This window comes from Euphorbia lathyris, chromosome 9 (assembly GCF_963576675.1).
Source record: "Euphorbia lathyris chromosome 9, ddEupLath1.1, whole genome shotgun sequence".
Classification (NCBI taxonomy): domain Eukaryota; kingdom Viridiplantae; phylum Streptophyta; class Magnoliopsida; order Malpighiales; family Euphorbiaceae; genus Euphorbia; species Euphorbia lathyris.
In genome coordinates this window covers 11,522,999-11,544,074 of record NC_088918.1, presented here as the reverse complement: position 1 = coordinate 11,544,074, position 21,076 = coordinate 11,522,999, and the positions used below count along the sequence as shown (strand labels likewise).

At 38.5% G+C, this 21,076-nt stretch overlaps 1 protein-coding gene across 1 annotated transcript; it reads left to right on the top strand.

Moving 5' to 3' along the window:
• The first annotated feature begins 7,785 nt into the window (after positions 1–7,785).
• On the top strand, positions 7,786–9,378 carry LOC136205312 (uncharacterized). The gene is made up of 2 exons (XM_065995852.1): positions 7,786–8,849; positions 9,179–9,378. Exon 1 carries the CDS (start codon positions 7,790–7,792, stop codon positions 8,591–8,593), a length of 804 nt encoding a protein of 267 aa, XP_065851924.1. The 5' UTR covers positions 7,786–7,789; the 3' UTR covers positions 8,594–8,849; positions 9,179–9,378.
• Positions 9,379–21,076: the final 11,698 nt, after the last annotated feature.

Sequence of the window (21,076 nt, the reverse complement as noted above, 5' to 3'; positions counted from 1 at the left end):
CATTAACAACACCTTATTGTTGTCCCTGGCTCGTCTAATCCCCAAACCTCCCATATTCTTAGGTTGGCAAACCTTTTTCCACGGAACCAGATGGATCTTTTTCCCCTCTTCCACGTCCCCCACAGGAAACGACGATTGATTTTATCGAGACCATTAAGAACAGGTTCCGGCAATTTACAAGCTTGCATAATGTGATTAGGAACCGCACAGTTCACAGATTGAACCAAGATTAGACGGCCCGCAAGAGAAAGGGATTTAGCTTTCCAACTAGCACATTTACTATTAGATCTATCGAGGATCTCTTTAAAAGAAGCTTTAGAAACTCTATCATTATGGAGAGGAACCCCCAGATAGTTACCAAAAGCCTTGGTAAGAGGAATACCAGAAATCTCACTCATCCTTTTACAGACCTTTTGGTTCATATTTTTAGAGGATAACATTCTAGACTTATGGGTATTAAGTTTTTTACCTGAAGCAGAGCAAAAATTACCGAGGATATCCATAATCACACCAATTTGCTCTTCACTTCCCTCAACAAAGATCATAACATCATCAACAAAGAACAAATGAGTGACCGGGGGACATAATTTATTAATGGAAATCGGATGAAACCTCCCAGTGCTAACAACATCTTGGATAAGATGAGTTAACCTCTCCATAGCAATAACAAATAAGAACGGGCTCATAGGGTCTCATTGCCGGATATTCCGTGATGGAGTAAATTCCTCAAACACATCTCCATTGATCAAAACATGGAAGATAGGAGAAGAAATACAAACCTCAATAAATTTCCTCCAATTCTCTGGAATCCCAGCTCTCTCCAGACTATCTAGAAGAAAACTCCAGTTAATCTGATTGTAAGCTTTCTCCAGATCCAGCTTAAGAGCCATAATAACACGCTTACCCTTTTTGACCTTCATCGAATGAACCATCTCATGAGCGATAACAATATTATCCATCACCTGTCTTCTCGGGATAAAACTACCTTGATTCTGGCTAATAATATCAGGTAGGATACACCGAAGCCTATTAGCCACGATTTTGGTAACCACCTTATAAAGCACATTATACAGACTAATAGGTCTCATTTGTAAGAAAGAGGAAGGCTTCTCCACTTTAGAAATCAGGACCAGAAGAGTTTTATTAACAAGCCTAATATCCTCAGACCCATTAAAAACCCATTTGACAAAACTGTAAATACCTTCTTTCACAGTTTCCCAGTGTTTATGATAAAAATCGGTTGGGAGCCCATCAATCCCAGGAGCTTTAGTAGCACCAATGTTAAACACAGCATAACTAATCTCTTTTTGATCAATAGGGTGAAAGGCTTCAATAATCTTATCCTCACAAACCATAAGAAAAGTAGACATAGACAGAGCTCCATCCAAATCCACCGGGTCCTCTTTAAAAAACTCTTTATAGAAGTTAAGGGCCAAGAGACAGATTTCTTCATCCTCATAAACCAAATTCTCATTATGATCTTTGATAGCATCAATACGATTTTTCTACCTTCTGATAATAGTAGAGAGATGGAAATACATTGTATTACGATCTCCATCTTTAATCCAAGCTTTCCTTGACTTCTGAAACCAAAGTAACTCTTCTTGCCTTAACACAGCTTCCAACTCATTCTAGAGGGATCTAAAAGGACAATTCAAACTATGGTCAAACCTGATCTCCAAGATACGTTGGATGCCTTCAATCCTACTCAGGATTTTATGTTTCCTTCTGATAATATGGCCAAAAACATTTCTATTCCAGCCCACCACATTACTTCTAAAACCCTCCGCAACCAGTAAGACATTAGAATGGGGTTTCCAATTATCATGAACAAAGTTCTTAAACTTAGGATGAGATTCCCAAGCCACTAGATACCTAAAAGGTCTTTCCCCTCTAGGACGAGGAGCTCTCACCAACCTGACTAAGATATGACAATGATCAGAATGACGGAAGGGGATATTCAACACAGCCGCTTCATGAAACCTGCTCTAAGCAATAATATTAGCATAAACTTTGTCCAACCGAACAAAGGTACTATTACGTTTCCAAGTAAACTTATGACCAGCAGCACCAAGATCGGACAGTCCACACAAATCCATATTCTGCTTATGATTAAGACACCTATTAATATAGTGATTCCCTCCCCCTCTTTGGTCACTCATAATAGCAATATCATTAAAATCTCCAGCAACAAACCACGCCTCCACCATACTCGTACTTAACGTAAGCAGAACCTCCTAAAGACGTTTACGATTAGCAAGAATATGATCAACATACACAATAGTGATAAAAAAAGGGTTTATTACCAGGGTAAGTAACTTTACTGTGAATAAATTGCTTATCCATCTTCACGATATCAAAATGAACCAGATCAGGCTTCCAAAAAAGCCAAATACCACCTGCACGGCTCATAGCCTCCGATCTAACACACTTCCAACTTCTAAATAATTTAACCACCTCATCAACTTTAGCTCCACTGACCTTAGTTTCCAGTAAAGCAAAACAAGACAGGTTGAACTGCTTAATTAAATGGGTAATTAATTTATTAGTCCATATATTTTGATAAAACACATTGTTTAGTCCCTGTATTTTCAAAAACACATGATAAGGTCCCTAACCTTTTTCTCAGTGAACTGTTTAGTCATTCCGTTTGTTTGTTAGATTTTTTACCGTTTATGACTTCGAAAATGACTAAATTACCCTTTACTATTTACCTTTAAACTTCAGAAGAGGAAATCCAATTTAGAAAAAGAAGCTACTTGTATGGAGAACAAGAAAAAGAACAGACCCAATGCTTACAAATTTGAACGATTATGAAGAAAATCAAGAAAAAGAACACTTGAAGTTGATTTCAGATGCATTACAGTTTAAAGGAAAGGAAAATAAAGGAAAAGAAGAACGCAAATCCAAATTGACTAACGGAATCTTAATGATAGTCTAACGGCAGGGACTAAATAGTTTACTGAGAAAAACGTTAGGGACTAAACAGTTCACTGGAAAAAACGTTAAGGACTTTACAGTGTGTTTTTTAAAATACAGGGACTAAACAGTGTGTTTTGTCAAAATATAGGGACTAATAAATTAATTACCCTAATTAAATCCTTTACATGGATCCGGGTCGCCTTGCTTGCCGCTCCTCTAACATTCCATACAAACATATCCATCAACAAGAGGACAACAAACATATCCCACATTCACAATAGATATTATGGATTCCTTCATACTCAATATAGTAGATTGTATGTTGTAAAAATAATTTAGACAAAAGAGGTTTTGCTAGATCAATATCAATACAAACTCTAGTAAATTTGCCTCTTTCTGCTCCAATAGTGGTTTTATCCACATGGCGGACTTTTCCAACAAGCCCATCAATTTTCTTAAGAAATATTTCATTATAATACTCAATTGGGAGACCTACGAATGTCACCCAAGTCAAAATCCTATTAATCAAGCAATCCCTTTGGATTAAAGTTAGGGACCCAAGGTCTTATGGTGAGAACATGATTAGAGATGATGTAGGGGCACCCATTAATGACCGCTTCATAAGCTTCAGCATGTGTGAACTTAATCACATAATAGTCATTCTCCAAGTCAGTGATGGTGACTTTACCTTTCTTAGCCCACTGAGCACGGATTCTCTGGGCAAAGTAACTAGTTCTAATTTTTTTCCCTAGGACCGTCACTATTAAGGACAATTTCCATTTAGAACGAAGGGACCGTTTTTCAGGCGAGGATAAACGAATTACAGGACACAAAGGATCGTCATGTTCTTCATCCTCCATATCCGAATCAAACAAAATTCCCTCCAAGTCATCATCCTCCAACCCTCCATTCAGGGACGTATCCTCCTCCACTACACCCAAGACCGTGTCTTTCCAAGACATTTTCATATTACCTGGTAACACACACCCTTGCACCCCATCAACCATCTCTCCCCTACTCCCTATCTCGGAAGCAACCCGGGGATCCAAAGGAGAATTGATTGCCGCCGAAAGGATCCCCACAAAAGCCGTCTGATCATAACAAAAATCCTTCCCCGACTGGCCGGACAAACTGACCCCGTCCCCTACACCCGATCCGCCAGATCCGCCGCCCAAATACGAGACAGACCCAACCCTTAGCGGAACAACCCCACCTGTCGCCTCTCCCTCTATTTCTCCCACCCGACCCGGCCTAGAAGACTCCTCCAACCGCAGATCGCCGCCGGATCCAGCCATAGCAGAACGCGCAACACACGCCTTCCATGCCAAGGCGTCGTGCGCCTCTGCTTTCGGATCACCGATCGGCACCGATCTCGCCTCCCCAGCCATCGCTCCGCGCGCCTCACCCTCCGCTACCAGATCGCACCGCTGCCATAAACACCGGACCGCCGCCCAATCTTGAGCGCTCCCGCAGGTCACCGTCTCGCCTTCATTCTCGATGGTCTCCTTCTTTCTCTTTCCTTTCATTGCACTAAAACTCGAAAGAGGTCAAACTCTTCACTTTATTGGTAAAGTGAAGAGTTTCTCATTTTACCAATAAAATTATTTGTAAAATGTCTTATGAATATTATTGATTTTCATTTGTTACGCTTTGCTGTTGGAAAAAGCTATTTTTCCTAAAAGCTGAGATTTTCTGCTTTTATAAAAAGCTATTTTTCATGTACAAAAGGCAAATAAGAGATCTCTATCCAAACGACTAAAACTCTCTTTTAAAATGAAGAGCCCAATGTATAGATAAAAAAGAGCAAATAAATACCCCCAAAGTTTTCAATACTAGAAATCAAAAAATATCAATAGTTACCGAGCCGCATGAAATTTGAACATCATGTTTTAGATATAGTAATGAGAGTCTTCCAGTTTTTTGGGAGGAAATACTTGAGATCAAAGATGCTATTAGCATTAATATTGAACATTTCAGCAACTTATGTCTTGAAATCCTTATACTTTAGTTGAGAAGATTTATTGATGTCCATAGCATGAGCATCTCCTCCTTCAAAGAACAACAAGCCATCACAACTAGGTAGGAATTTTCAACCCAAATGGCATATTGCTATCAACTCAGTCTTGTGCATCGCCTGCCTCAATCAACCAAATGGCTTACAAGTAGATTCACAACATGAAACTCAATCTAAAAGGGGAGAAAATCCCACAGTTAAAGATAGAAATAATGTCATTGATAACTTGTAACGACGGTATTCACGGTCATATACAACCTTTCTCATTAAAGGTAAATAATGACTCATTATTTCTAAAAATTACAAGGCTAGAAAAAAAAACTCACTATGTTTTTGGCACCAATAATTCTAAAAACGTAAAAAGTTTTTGTTTTTATAAAAATTAGAGGTTTGTAGCATCAAAAATTTAACAGTGATTGATAAAAGATATATCAATAACGAGATTAATACAAGTTTGTTATTTACAGTCGTTAATAATATAATCTCTAAGGAGAGTAATTGTTTACCCTCGTTCATAAGCATTTTTAATGCAGGTATCAGATGCACTGTAGTTAAATTTAGTCAGTATAAAATTAATTTGTTGTAGTATAAAACATTAAAAGAAATATCGAATGCAGTTGCGTATATTAATTACAATATATTTCAGTAAGCATAAACTGATTCACATTAGGTTAATAAGTCAATTTTGAAGATAATGTCTCATTTTTCAAAATGGCAAACCAAAAAAAGAGCTTTAAAAAATCAACAACGAATTTATCAGCAGAAGACACAAAGAAAATAAAAAAACAATCACTGATATTGAAAGACCAAGAATTTCATAAAATAACATGCTAATCCAGAAATCATTTTCAAAGAATTTCATCAATGGTCCAAACAAAAAAACTCTAAATTCATCAAGCAAGCCAGGGAGGAATCAAAGTAAGAAAGCACATAAAGAAAGGAGACCTTTATTAAATACATTTGCTCTCAGACCAGTAAAAAAAATTCCCACAATACCAATTCTGCTTCGAAATAAGAAAGAACCACTGCAAGAAAAATGAAATTTAATGACAGAAAATACATCACTAAACATCTAATTCCACTCATTAAAGGTTTTTAATGAGCGGAATATTCTTCTTGATGAAACCCTTCTTACTAAAAGTATTAATTACGGAATAATTCCGCTCATTATTAACTTACAATGGGTTGAAATTTACCCTTGCTAAAAACTATGTCTAATGATTAACAAATACGTTCATTAATAATATTTATAATGATATAAAAATCCACTCATTAGAAATACCTATAAATGATTTAAAATACACTTATTAAAAATATTTATAATGATAAAGAATCCCCGCATTATATCATAGCATTTCCCATCATTGTTGATATTGCTTATTTGGATAAAATTTACAATAAAATTTTTGGATTGAAGGAGCTATGGTAATCAAACAATGATTAGTATTAAAAACAAATTAACCTATTATTTTTGCTTGAAAAAGGAGATTTTTCTCTATTTCGCTGGACTTATTATTTTTGAAATTTGTATTTAGTTTGAAATTTCTATTTTCGACGAACATTCAATTTGGTTGCTTGATATGCTTACTCAATGAACAGTGGGAAGTGGGAAAATTTTTTGTACTTTGAGACAATGTTCAATTTTTGTATTTGATCGCTTTGGAAAGTAGAAAGTGTATATTTATGCTCATATATAAAATGAAAAAAAATGGGTTTTATATATGCAGCCCTAAGGGCTGCATATAAGCATTTAATGCAATAGAGATAATTGTTGTAGAAGTTGTAAATACATATTTCATTCCCTATATTTGTTTGATATTTAAAAGTTCAATGCATACTTATTAGTCTTGAGAGATGCTCGCGGTGCTTGGGTGTCTGACTTTGCTCAGAATCTAGGAGTGGGTTCTTCTTTCTCTGCTGAGCTCTAGGGTATTTTCTCAGGGCTTAGGCTCGCTAAGAACCTGGGTTGAAAAAGGTTGAGTGTGGAATTCGACAACCTTGAAGATGTGAAGAATATCTCTGATAATAGGTCCTCTTGTCTAGGCAGGCAAAATTTACTTAAAAGGCATCAAAAGGCTATGTTCTTCATTTGATACTATCAGTTTTGGGCATGTGTTCAGAGAGCAGAATAAGGTTGCCGACAGCCTTGCGACTGAGGGCCAGGAAAGGGTTTTTGGGACCTCTACCTTCTCGTCGCCTCCTATTAGTTTATTTAGGATTTGGGGTAGTTAGTTAAATTGTATAAGTTTAGGGATTAAAGATGTAATTAGACTTTTAGTTGTTGGATATATATAGGCTGTTATAACCTACCCAACGATGACAAAAACTATACGACTCTTTTTCTCTTTTCTGTTTTCGGCTCTCTCTCTTCTCTGGTTACAGTTTCTTCTTCTTCTTGTAACTTCTTCATTTCACTCCCATTAATGGAGATTACTTCATGTTCATTCAATTTGATATGGTATCAGAGCAAACAAATTACTTCCGCTGATTCTATTCTATACGATTTCTGAGAATTTTGATTTTAGGTCAAAATTGTTCTTCTTGTTTCTTTTCACGATCTTCCTATTAGATCGTAGTTCTTCTTTTCTATTGATCTTCATGTTAGATTAATAGTTGTTATTCTTCTGGTTCTTATTGATTCAATTTCTTTTCAAAGATCAATTTTTTGGTTTTTCCCCAAAATTTGTTACGATGACCACTATTCTTGATCAATCTGCTAATCCCACTAGCATCTATTACATACATCCCAGTGAGAATTCGTTGCAACCTCTGGTTTCACAACTTTTAACGGGCAGTAAAGACTATCATTCTTGGGCCAGAGCTTTCAAGCGCTCTTTAATGGCCAAGAATAAGATGAAGTTTGTGGATGGGACCTTGCTTCAAGAAGATGTGGAGGAGGCAAATAAGCTGGCTTGGAATCGTTGCAACCAATTGGTGATGAATTGGTTGAATGCATCAGTTTCTACTTCAATTGCTTCAAGTATTACATGGTTTGAAACTGCTTATAAGGCTTGGCAAAACTTGAAAGATCGCTTTGCACAAACTGACCATTTGAGGATTGCAGAACTCCAGGATGAGATTGCTTCTTTACATCAAGGTGATATTTCTGTCACAAATTATTATATAAAATTGCTTGTTGTGTGGGAAGAATTAGTTAACTTTAGGCCAATCATGACTTGTACTTGTGTGCCTAATGCTGAAGAAAGTGCATGTATTGCTATTAAGAATGTTCGAGAGCAACAAACTCAAGATTGTGTAATCAAGTTTCTTAGAGGCTTAAATGGAAATTTTAGTATGATTAAGACACAAGTGCTTATGATGGATCCATTGCCTAAGATAGAAAAAGTGTTTAATATGGTAGTACAACATGAGAGGCAGTTTCATGAAGGTGTAGATGCAGGGATTCTTGGTAATTTGCCTAATGTTTCTGTCAATTATGCATATCAGTCTAATCAGAATAAGGGTTCATATCAATTCAAGAAAGGGAATATAAAGAAGTGTAGTTATTGTGGAAAAGAGTGGCATACTGTGGATCAATGCTATCAAAAGCATGGATACCCACCAAATTTTAAAGGGAAAAAGGCAGTGGTGGCTAATGTTACTACACAGAATGAAGGGGCTATGTCTGGATATGGGGATAGTGTCAATATAGGGTAGACACAGGGATATGGATATGTTGCTGCAGGATCAGGGTCATCTGCTGGGAATATTAGCATTCCAGCTGAGAAGTATAACACTCTTATGCAGATGATGCAAAGGTTTGAGCAGAGACCAATGCAGTCACAAGGTTCAGGGTTTCAAGGTTCTCAATCAACTTCAGTGAATACATTTTCCACTCAACCTATTGGTTTTTCTTCTGCTGCTTCAGCATGTCCTACCTTACAGTCAGACTTTGCTAATGCCACTTATCAAGGTACACACAATTCAACTTCTGCACATATTTTACATTGTGATACAAGATCACTTGTGCATTGGATTATTGATTCTGGAGCAACAAATCATGTTGCTATTGACTTGAGATATATGTTTGATGTTGTGAATATTCCTACTATGCGTGTTAATATGCCTAATGGTACTTTTGTGTATGTGAATAGAGCTGGATCAGTTCAATTAACACCTGATTTATTAGTTACACATGTACTTTACATACCCGAGTTTCACTGCAATTTAGTTTCTATTAGTAGATTACTGCATGACATGAATTATGAGGTAATAGTTACCCATAATCTCTGTCTATTGCAGGACAAGCAGACTTTGAAGAGGACTGGTATAGATGAACTCAGGAATGGCCTATACATTTTGACATAGAATGCATATGATTCAAACATATATAGTTGTACTAGTAATAATAAATCGGTGTCTACTGGTAGATTGCAGCTTTTATCTACTGAAAATACTAATGTAAAATGTTGTAATACTTCTGTTTGCACTATTTGTCCCTTAGCAAAACAGGAGAGACTTCCTTTTCCTAATAGTGAGACTATAACAGAAAGTTGCTTTGATCTTGTACATGTTGATGTTTGGGCTCCAATAAAACAGCCTTCTTTATCTAGTTATAGATATTTTCTTACTATAGTGGATGATTTTAGTAGATTTACATGGGTATTTTTGTTGAAATCTAAAGGTGAAGCATCTAATGCTATCAAGAGTTTTTGTAATCTTGTTTCTACGCAATTTGGTGCATCTATTAGAATTCTCAGGTCTGATAATGCTTTTGAGTTGCATTTACATGAATTTTATCAAAGCTAAGACATAGTACATCAAACTACTTGTCCATACACACCTCAACAAAATAGTGTGGTTGAGAGAAAACACCAACATATTTTGAATATAGCCAGGGCTTTAAAATTGCAAGCATGCTTACCTTTGCATTTCTGGTCAGATTGTATTCTTCATGTTGTTCATTTGATAAATATCATTTCTACTCCACTTTTGAATAATACTACTCCACATGAAGTTTTGTTTCAACAGAAACCAAACTATGATGTTTTGAGAGTTTTTGGATGTCTCAGTTTTATGACAATCCTTACTCCTAAGTATACAAAATTTGATCCAAAATCTCGTGCTTGCATTTTCGTAGGATTTGCATCTAATGTTAAAGGTTATAGACTCTATGATTTGACAGACAGAAAATATGTTGCGTCTAGAGAGGTTTCTTTTTATGAGACTATTTTTCCTTATTTAACACAATCTCCTGCAGGGGGAGTGCATATTGTTCCCAATATTGATTTTATAGGTGTTATGTCTTATGATATGAATGCTTTGCCTGTTAATGTTGGTATAATTCCAGAAATTGACCGGCATGATGATATTGTAGATAATTCAACACATTTAACACCTGACACACACACAACACAAGATGTTATTGATGATAATAATATTGTGCAGGACATTGTTCTTAGAGAAACTGTTACACAGAATTCTCAGCCTAATGTTGATAATGTTGTTAGAAGGTCTTCTAGGATTAGAAAGGCTCCTGAATATTTACAGGATTTTAAGTGCAATCAAGTATCAGCACAATCTATTAAGTCCAGCATGCCATCAGTTTCTCATAGATACCCTATAAATTCAGTCTTATCATATGAAAATCTTACTGATAATTATCAAAAATACGTTTGCAATGTTTCTAGTATTACTGAGTCTAAAAGTTTTGCAGAAGCCATTAAGCATCAGTGCTGGCAAGATGCTATGGATGCAGAAATCAAGGCCTTAGAAAATACAAAAACTTGGGAGATTGTAACTTTACCTAAAGATAAGAAAAAGATAGGGATGGGTCTATAAAGTCAAATACAAGGCTGATGGGACTATAGAAAGGTGTAAAGCTAGGTTGGTAGCTAAAGGTTATACCCAACAAGAGGGTATAGATTTTTTAGATACTTTTTCACCTATGGTAAAGATGTCTACAGTTCGTTTAGTTTTAGCCTTAGCAAGTATATTTGACTGGAATTTGTTTCAATTAGACGTAAACAATGCATTTTTGCATGGAGATTTACATGAAGAAGTTTATATGGAATTGCCTTTAGGTTGTAAAGTAGAAGGAGATAATAAAGTGTGCAGGTTGACCAAATCTCTTTATGGCTTAAGACAAGCCAGTAGACAATGGTCTACAAAACTGTCTGAAACTCTTTTAGAATTTGAATATCAAAAGTGTCCTTTTGATCATTCCCTATATATCAAAAGAAAAGGAGACCATATGACATTGTTATTAGTATATGTAGATGACATTATACTAACATGGAATGATATTGAGGAAATTAATCATATTAAAGGAGTTTTAGACAGGAAATTCAAGATTAAGAACTTAGGATCCTTAAAGTTTTTCTTAGGATTAGAGATAGCTAGGAATAAAGAGGGTATTTTTATTTGTCAAAGAAAGTATATATTGGATTTGCTTGCAGAAACAGGTTATGTTCATTGCAAACCAGCAGATACCTCAATGGATTCCAAGATCAAATTTTCCAAGGAAGAAGGCACTGCCTTAGAAGACAAAACCTTTTATAGAAAGATTGTTGGAAAATTGATTTATTTAGCTAACACTAGACCTGATATTTCTTTTGTTGTTAGTTGCTTGAGTCAATTCCTTGACTGCCCTACAGATATACATATGCAAGGTGTTAACAGGGTATTAAGGTATCTCAAAAAGACTCCAGCACAAGGCATTTTTTATCCTAAGAAGAGTACATTGCACTTAAAGGCTTTCAGTGATTCAGATTGGGCAGGGTGTGTAGATTCCAAGGTCTGTCACTGCATTTGCAATATTCATTGGTGATTCCCTCATATCATGGAAAAGCAAGAAGCAGCCCAAAGTTGCAAGAAGCTCAAGCGAGGCAGAATATAGAGCTTTCGCATTGACAACCTGTGAAGTACAATGGTTTCTTTACATGCTTGATTTTGTTGGAATACAACATAAACAAGCAGCTACAATTTTTTTGTGACAATCTGTCAGCTATTTACATAGCTAATAATCCTATTTTTCATGAGAGAACCAAGCATATTGAGCTTGATTGTCATTTTGTAAGGGAAAAGGTGCAGCAAGGGGTTGTGCATTTACTGCAGATTTCTACACATCTTCAACTTGCAGATCTTATGACTAAAGCTCTCCACAAACAACAATTTACAGATTTGGTCAGCAAGCTTGGACTTAAGACTTTGTGTAGTCCAGCTTGAGGGGGTATATTAGTTTATTTAGGATTTGGGGTAGTTAGTTAAATTGTATAAGTTTAGAGATTAAATATGTAATTAGACTTTTAGTTGTTGGATATAAATAGGCTGTTATAACCTACCCAACGATGACAAAAACTATACGACTCTTTTTCTCTTTACTGTTTCCGGCTCTCTCTCTTCTCTGGTTACAGTTTCTTCTTCTTCTTCTTGTAACTTCTTCATTTCACTCCCATTAATGGAGATTACTTCATGTTTGTTCAATTTGATACCTCCAAACTTCCTTTTGTCCTTACTTTCTGCTGATCAAGTTGGGATTAGCTTTCCCAGGCTAATCCCGAGTTAATTTTTTCTGGTTTTTGTTGTTTTCTTCCTCTGACTACCAAAAAAAAATATTTCATACATTTACATTAATAAATTTTGTTGTATTTAGAAATTCAATGCATAATAAATATAGATTTAGGACTTCTACAACAATTATTTCTATTGCATTAAATGCTTATATGCATAGCATCTCCAATAGAGGGTGCCTAAAAGAGTGTCAAAACTTAACACATAATCCTAAAATATAATACTTTAAGGTTGCTTAAAAAGTAGTCATTATAATCCTACAAATTATTATTTTATTATAAATATTAAAAGTAAAGGCTCGAGATTTTATTATTTCTAGAAGAGGGACCACATATTTATTAAAAAATAATTAAACAAGGTTGCCAAAAATTGACAACTTTCCTTGGCACCCACAATCACTCCAATAGTGGACACCCTTTAAAAGTTGTCAAACCTGATGCCACATCAGCTGACACTCTTTTAGGCACCCTCTATTGGAGATGCTCTTACGGCTGCATATATCAAAACCCAAAAAAAATTGTCTGTAATCCAATTTGGATTAATTTTAGTTTCATTTTAGAGATTTTTTTAAAGTAAAGCTGATACTTAAGACCCGATAATAGATTTTATATTGATCCCTAACAAGATCTTAGCTAGAAAAAATCAACTATATATGTCGAATCAACCTCGAGCCAAAGCAGAAACCAGCCATTTTCCTAAGCTTTATCAACAATAAAATAGGTCCTTTAAACTTAGCCACAAACCTATAACTAGAGGAAATAGAAAAAGCTAAAGCCCCAAGAGAAAACGTCGGGAGTTGTGGAAATACCTTTTGTGGTAGCAGCGCTTGGGGATTTAAGAGTTGATACGTCTGTATTTACCTTTATCCAGCCAACAAGAGGGGGTTGTCAATGCACTTCTGAGATTTGGGAAGCTATTGATGTAAAGCCAACTTTGTAATCCAAGCATGTCGTGTTCGAATGCCCTATGTTGATGGAATCATCTTCACACAACAAATTCTAGAGAGAGCGAAGGGAATGAGAAATGTTAAGCTGTAAATCATTGAAGAACACTTCATTTTGGACGTTCCAAATTAACCAAACAACACTAATGATAAAAAATAATCCAAAGAGTGCTGACTTGAGGGCTGGAAAACCATTCATAATGCTTTGGAGATTGAGGTTTCTGAGATCAAACTTGAGGTGGTGAGCGACACCAGAGTTTAGCATTCATGATATGCGGAAGGAGTGATCCAGAGACAGAATCTCTGATACCATGTCATGCAACCGATTGAAATAAAAGCTCGAGCTGATAGTTAAGGCCCAATTATATATCTTATATTAATCTCTGACAAAATGTAACTTTAAAGATACAAATTAGGATTACATGTTTTGAATATAATGAGAATTCCATTTTTTTTTATGTAAAAGAGATTAAAAGTAGAACATCATTTAATATATATAATTTTCATTCCATTACAACAAAATTTTAATATGCAACCAAACATCCTAATGGACTTTCAATATAATGAGCATTGCATTACAAAAACTATTACATCTTATCAAACGGGATCCAAGAGTCTTCATTTTATCTCCATTATCAAGGAACCTCTCTAAATTTCTAGTCCCTCACCCTATTAGTAAATATAGTAATACATAATAGTTTTAATAGTAAAAAAATAAATAAGTATGAGGAGTATTATTCGAGATGCTTAGTCTCAATTACTAGTCTTGATTCTTAATAGTAAAGTAAAAAAAAAACTGAGCATTCATTAGGATAATTTAATTAAGAAATTGCATATATGAAAAACAATTAGTTGCATATCAAATATTTCTGTATCATAAAGTTTTTCCACATTGCATGTGTGAATCAAATTAAGCACACTAACAAATAACAATCTATCCCTAAAAAAACCTGCAATTTAGAATTCATAACTGTGGAAAAGAATTATATATTATTTTCTAATTATATAAATATCAATAGGTAAAGATTTCACAATTAATTTCTTCATCACAATTAAATCCTCGTCATTAGAGACATTAATGAGAGTCTTCCTATTACCTGGAAGGAAGTACTTGAAACCGATTCTACTAAAAAGGTTAAGAGTTGAATCGATTTTCATCTTGAATTCACTCATTTTAAAACATTTGTCCAAGATGATAGCTCGAGCATCACCACCTCCATAGTTCAATGAGCCTTCAGTGATAGCCTTGAATTCGCCACCCGAACGGCATATCAATATGAAATCAGATGAATCCATGACCTGCTTCAATAAATGGCTTAGAAATTGATTCAAATCACTGTGGGAAAATTTGAATGCAGCTATTGACAGGCGGGATATCGTTCAGAAAGAAAAATAAATCCATTTACATAAATATCGATAGGCACCGAATTCACATGAAATGTCTTCATCATCGTTATGTCCTTGTCATTAGAAATAGTAATGAGAGTCTTCCTATCACTTGGGAGGAAGTATTTGAAGTTTTCAATGCCACTGACACTACATTTAAACATTTCAGAGACTTCAGTTTCCAAGTCATCAAACGTCAGATTAAGAAATCTGTAGAAGTTGATAACGTGAGCTTCACCGTCAACATAGATCAACGAGCCATCATCGGTTGGCCGGAATACTCCATGCATATGGCATATTAATATCAAGTCCGACTTATCCATGACCTGCTTCAATTAACCAAATGGCTTAGAAGTAGATTAAGACCATTGAATCAAATGCAGCTATGGACATTGATTATTCACTTTGCTGTCAAATAAAATCCCATCACTTTGCAGGAAATTCCACAAAAATACCCTAATACATCAAGCAAACCTAGAGCAAAACAAATACTAGAGGATTCAAAGACAACATATGAAGAAAGGGGATAACTTTGCTATAACCAATTGGAGTTTCGGATCAAACTTAGGCTTATCGGCTAATAAAGTTTTAACATGGAATAAGAACATACCAATTGAGGGAATCTGACTATGTAAATGCAGTAGTCTATGTTGCACACAGAAGGAAACGAACACCACAAAATGTTATATCCTATACATTATACAAAACATAGCCAGAAAACAGAAATTGATACGGATTGAAAGCGATAAATGAAGGTTTTAATCGTAAACGATAAATGAAGTTTTTAATCGTAAACCAACAAAGATGTTCTTCTCAAGCTTAACTTGAAGGAGTGAATCCCGATAACAAGGTATAAACCTTAATTCTCAAAGAGAAATGATATTTGATTGATAAAAGTTGTTCCATTCTTACAAAATGAGGGTATAAATACATCCCCTAATGACCGACACTACCCTTACTAGGGTTACAAAAAGGCATAAGACAAAAGGGTAAAATGGATAGTCTGCCCAGACAAGGAGTACGACGGCGCAGGTACGGAATGTCAGACTGTTTGTTGGTCGACTTCCTAAGGAAGTAATCTTGGCGATCCGCCCATGCACATACGTTGATACGCCTTCTGGCGTACTCCTAGATCCGCCTTGCTCGCATGTCTTGGGGATCCGCCCTCCCAGGTACATCCTCTGTGAGCTTGATTCTTGAAGACCCGCTAGAGTCCGCGCGATCAGTGTGGCCAGTTGAGATGTCCGCATCATCCTCTCCTTCTTTTAAAGAGTCCGGCACTGATTCGTTTTTGTTGAACTCTAAAGGACCATCCGATTTCCATGGGCTAAGGTCACGGATGTTGAACGCTGGTGAGATTTTTCCAAGCCAGTTTGGCAATGCTATATGATAGGCATTGGCGTTGATCTTTTTGGTGACTTTATATGGCCCGTACCTCCTAGGCCGAAGTTTGCTACTTGCGGTGTTGGTGAGCCTCTCCTTGCCCAAATATACCATGACCTCATCTCCAACTTCAAACTGTAGGTCCCTCCGGTGCTCATCCGCCTTAGCCTTTAACTTCTGATTTCTATCCTCAAGAGTCTCCCTTACCTCTTAGTGCATCTGCATATAGTCCTTGGCTAGCTGGTTGGCAGTCACATTTCCCTTAGGAAGGTATGCTATATCAAGGGCGTGGTTTGGGGTCTTTGTGTATACTACCTCAAATGGTGATCTCCCGGTTCTCGAATGTACAGAGCCGTTGTAAGCGAACTTAGCTTGGGCTAGAACCACATCCCACATCCTGGGCTTATCCTTGCACTTGCTGCGCAGTAAGTTGCCCAGAGTTCTATTGACCGCTTCTGTCTATCCGTCTGTCTGAGGATGGGCAGTGGTACTAAACTTCAGAGAAGTATCAAAAAGAGCCCACAAGGTCCGCCAGAAGTGACTCAGAAACTTCATGTCACGATCTGAGACAATGCTCTTTGGTACGCCATGTAATCTGACGACCTCCTTGAAGAACAGTTTAGCAGTTGCCGATGCATCATTAGTTTTTCGGCATGGTATGAAGTGTGCCATTTTTTAGAACCGGTCAACAACCACAAAGATGGAATCCATGCCCCTCTGAGTTCTGGGTAACCCTAGGACAAAATCCATGGACAGATCCTCCCATATAGTGTTTGGTACAGGTAGGGGTAGTTGCAAACCAGCATTAGTGGGGTGTCCCTTGGCGGTCTGGCAGACATAGCATCGTTCTACTAGGTACGCCACATCTCTCCTCATCTTGGGCCAGAAATAACGGGAACTCACTGCTTCATAGGTCTTGTTTCGCCCAAAATGTCCCCCCAGGGATCCGCCATACAGATCACAGATAACCTTTTCGCGGATGGAAGTGCAAGGTAAACAAAGTTGGTTACCCCTCATTAGATACTCATCCGTGATGTGATACGCTCCATCTCCATGCTGGTTTTTACATTTCTCCCAAATGCTACCAAAATCGGGATCCGCCAGGTACTCCCCTCTGATATGTTCGAAGCAGTCGGTCTCCAGATTGACTGTTTTTATTAGTGCAACCCTTCGACTCAAGGCGTCCGCCATTACATTCTGTTTTCCCGCCTTATGGATAAGCTATCTACGAAGGCGGACCATCGGGCATGCATGGAGCTTCGAAGTTGCTTCTGACTTCCCAGATACTTAAGAGCTTGATGATCAGTGTAGAGGATAAACTCTTTTCCCACCAAATAATGTTCCCATACTTTCAACGCCCTCACTACAGCATAAAACTCTTGATCATACGTTGCCCACCGTTGCCGTGCCTCACAGAGCTTCTCACTGAAGTAAGCAATGGGCCTCTTTTCTTGCATCAAGACACCGCCAATCCTGATTCCGCTGGCATCACACTCAACTTCAAATAGTTTGTCAAAATCGGGATACGCCAGCACTGGCGCTGTACTCAGTTTTTCCTTGATCAAGGCGAAGCTCTCCTTTTGGGCGTCCGCCCACTCGAACCCTTTTCCTTTCTTCAAACATTCTGTCAATGGGGCCACTATGGAACTGAAGTTCTTAATGAATCGGCGATAAAACGTTGCTAGTCCATGAAAACTTCTGATATCTCCCACATTCCTTGGAGTAGGCCATTCTCGGATGGCTCTTACTTTCTCTCCATCCACTTGGACACCATCGCCACTAACTACAAATCCGAGGAAAACCAGGCTTTCCATGACGAAATCACACTTCTTAGTGTTGGCGTACAGCTGGTGTTTCCTTAACAGGTCAAATACCGTCTTCAGGTGATCCATATGTTCTGCCAAGGCCTGGCTATGAATCAAAATATCATCAAAATACACAACTATGAACTTCCCAATCACCGGGCGAAGCACCTGATTCATTAGCCTCATAAAAGTACTAGGGGCATTGGTCATCCCGAATGGCATCACTAACCACTCATACAATCCATCCCTAGGCTTGAAAGCAGTCTTCCATTCATCCCCAGCTCGAATACGTATCTGGTGATAACCGCTCCTGAGATCAATCTTGGAGAAGACTTTAGATCCGCCAAGCTGGTTCAGCATATCATCCAATCTTGGAATGGGGAACTTGTACTTGATGGTGATCTTGTTGATGGCCCTACTATCAACACACATCCGCCAAGACCCATCCTTCTTCGGTGTAAGTAATGCTGGAACAGCGCAAGGACTCATACTCTCCCTAACGTATCCCATCTCGATGAGTTCCTCCACTTTCTGTCTCATGATGTCGTTCTCCTTTGGACTCATTCGATAGTGCGGGAGGCTTGGTAAGCTAGCCCCAGGCACAAGATCGATATGATGTTGGATGTCCCTCAAAGACGCTAACCCACTTGGTAGCTCTTCCGGGAACAGATCTTGATACTCGCCAAGTAGGCGGATCACTTCATTTGGCATTTCCCTCTCGCTCTTTTGTGCTGATTCGTGATTCGCCTTTATCATGACCACATACACCATCTGGCTCTCCTCGCATTCGCTGACGAATGACTTGTGTGTGGGACAGACTACCAAGGTGGACTTCTCATCGGCCTTTGATTCCCTCATCATGGGTGTGAGTACGAACTTCACCCCATCCTTTATAAATCTGTAAGTATTCCTTCTTTCGGCGTGGATGGCGTCATTATCAAACTGCCAGGGTCTGCCCAATAGTAGGTGGCAGGCATCCATATCGACCACGTCACAACAGACTTCATCCTTATATTCGCCGATCTCAATAGGTACCTTACATCTCTGGCTTACTCTGAGTTCGCCCACATCCTTGATCCATCCAACCCTGTAGGGGTCAGGATGTGCCTCCGCCAGCAATCCAAACTTCCGAACGGCGCTGCTACTCACAATGTTCTCCTGACTACCACTATCAATGATTACATTGCATCGCCCATTGTTCACAAGGCAACGAGTCCGGAATAGTTGATGTCTCTGATCGCCCTCTAGTCGGCTGGAGACTAACAAACGTCTAACCACATGAATGGCGTATCTCCCTTCATCCGCCTCATCATCATCCTCTCCCAAGGGTTCACAATATACTTCATCCCCTTCTTCATAGTCTTCTTCACATCTTTCCACCATGTTAGCGCTCTTCCTCCTAGGACACTCGTTGGATCTATGGCCTGGTTCATTGCACCTGAAACATTTAAAAGGCGCGGGTCTCGCATATGGATTGTTGCTCTTAGGCGGTATAGGTACCTCCTTGTATGGCCTAGTATCTCCAACAGGTCCTCTTCCCACACTGTTAGCCCTGACTCCACTGGCACTCGCCACTTGCTTGCCTTTGTCATAAGACTTCACGTTATCTCTTCCTCCAGGCGTATACTCAGTAGCAGCGGATCTCCGGGTTCGCCCGCTTAGTTCAGATTCAGCCTTCAGGGCCAAATTCCTGGCATCTTGTACTCGAACCACCATCTGTGTGCCAATATGATCCTGGATGTTGTATCTCAACCCTTCTAGATACCTAGAGGTCTTTTGGCTTTCGGTTTCAGACAAGTTGGCCCTTGCCGACAGCCTTAAGAATTCTGAGGTATACTCGTGGACACTTCGGGCACCTTGAGAGCATCCTCTGTAGGAGCTGTAGATATACTGCTCATAGTCCGGCGGTAAGAACCGCTCCCTCAACATCGCCTTCATTCGTAGCCAAGATCTAATCGGATCTCTGGCCCCTCTTCTTCTTTCTTCCCTCATCTGATCCCACCAAACTGATGCGCCACCCTTCAGGCGATACGCCACCAGCCTTACCTTCCTCTCATCAGGAATCCCAGCATATTCAAAGAAACGCTCAACTTCCGATAACCAATCTAAGAACCCCTCTATATCCAGTTCACCACCAAAAGATGGTAAGTCTATTTTTAACTTAAAGGCATCATCCCTGTCAAAGTTTCCTAGATCTGGTTCTGCCCTAGCCATACCAACACGTTTGTTATCATTCGGGCCAACACCCCTCATATTTCTAAAGGCACCATTATCCCCAATATCCTCAAAATCATCACTATCGCTATCAGCGTTATGCACAAGGACAAAGTCAGGTCTCCTTACCTCAGGATCCCTAGGACCCATTTGTGGACGTGGTTGTTCAAGGGCTCCTTCCTTTCTCTGAGTTGATCCTCCTGCTGCGGATTGGATTAAGGATCGAACCTCCAGTTTGAAGTTTTCCAGGGAGTTGGTTAACTCCATGAACTTTTGATCGGTCTGTCTCTGCCGCTCATGGCTGGCCTGAATCTGTTCCGTGAGGTGCTCCCTTAGCTCCTCATACCTCCGGTCACTGGTTTCCATGGGATCTTGCGGTTGTCGGGGTTGAACCATTGCCAAAAGAAGTTTCGGGTCAGGAAACGATTGGCTCTAATACCAACTGATACGGATTGAAAGCGATAAATGAAGGTTTTAATCGTAAACCAACAAAGATGTTCTTCTCAAGCTTAACTTGAAGGAGTGAATCCCGATAACAAGGTATAAACCTTAATTCTCAAAGAGAAAATGATATTTGATTGATAAGAGTTGTTTCATTCTTACAAAATGAGGGTATAAATACATCCCCTAATGACCGACACTACCCTTACTAGGGTTACAAAAAGGCATAAGACAAAAGGGTAAAATGGATAGTCTGCCCAGACAAGGAGTACGACGGCGCAGGTACGGAATGTCAGACTGTTTGTTGGTCGACTTCCTAAGGAAGTAATCTTGGCGATCTGCCCATGCACATACGTTGATACGCCTTCTGGCGTACTCCTAGATCCGCCTTGCTCGCATGTCTTGGGGATCCGCCCTCCCAGGTACATCCTCTGTGAGCTTGATTCTTGACATCAT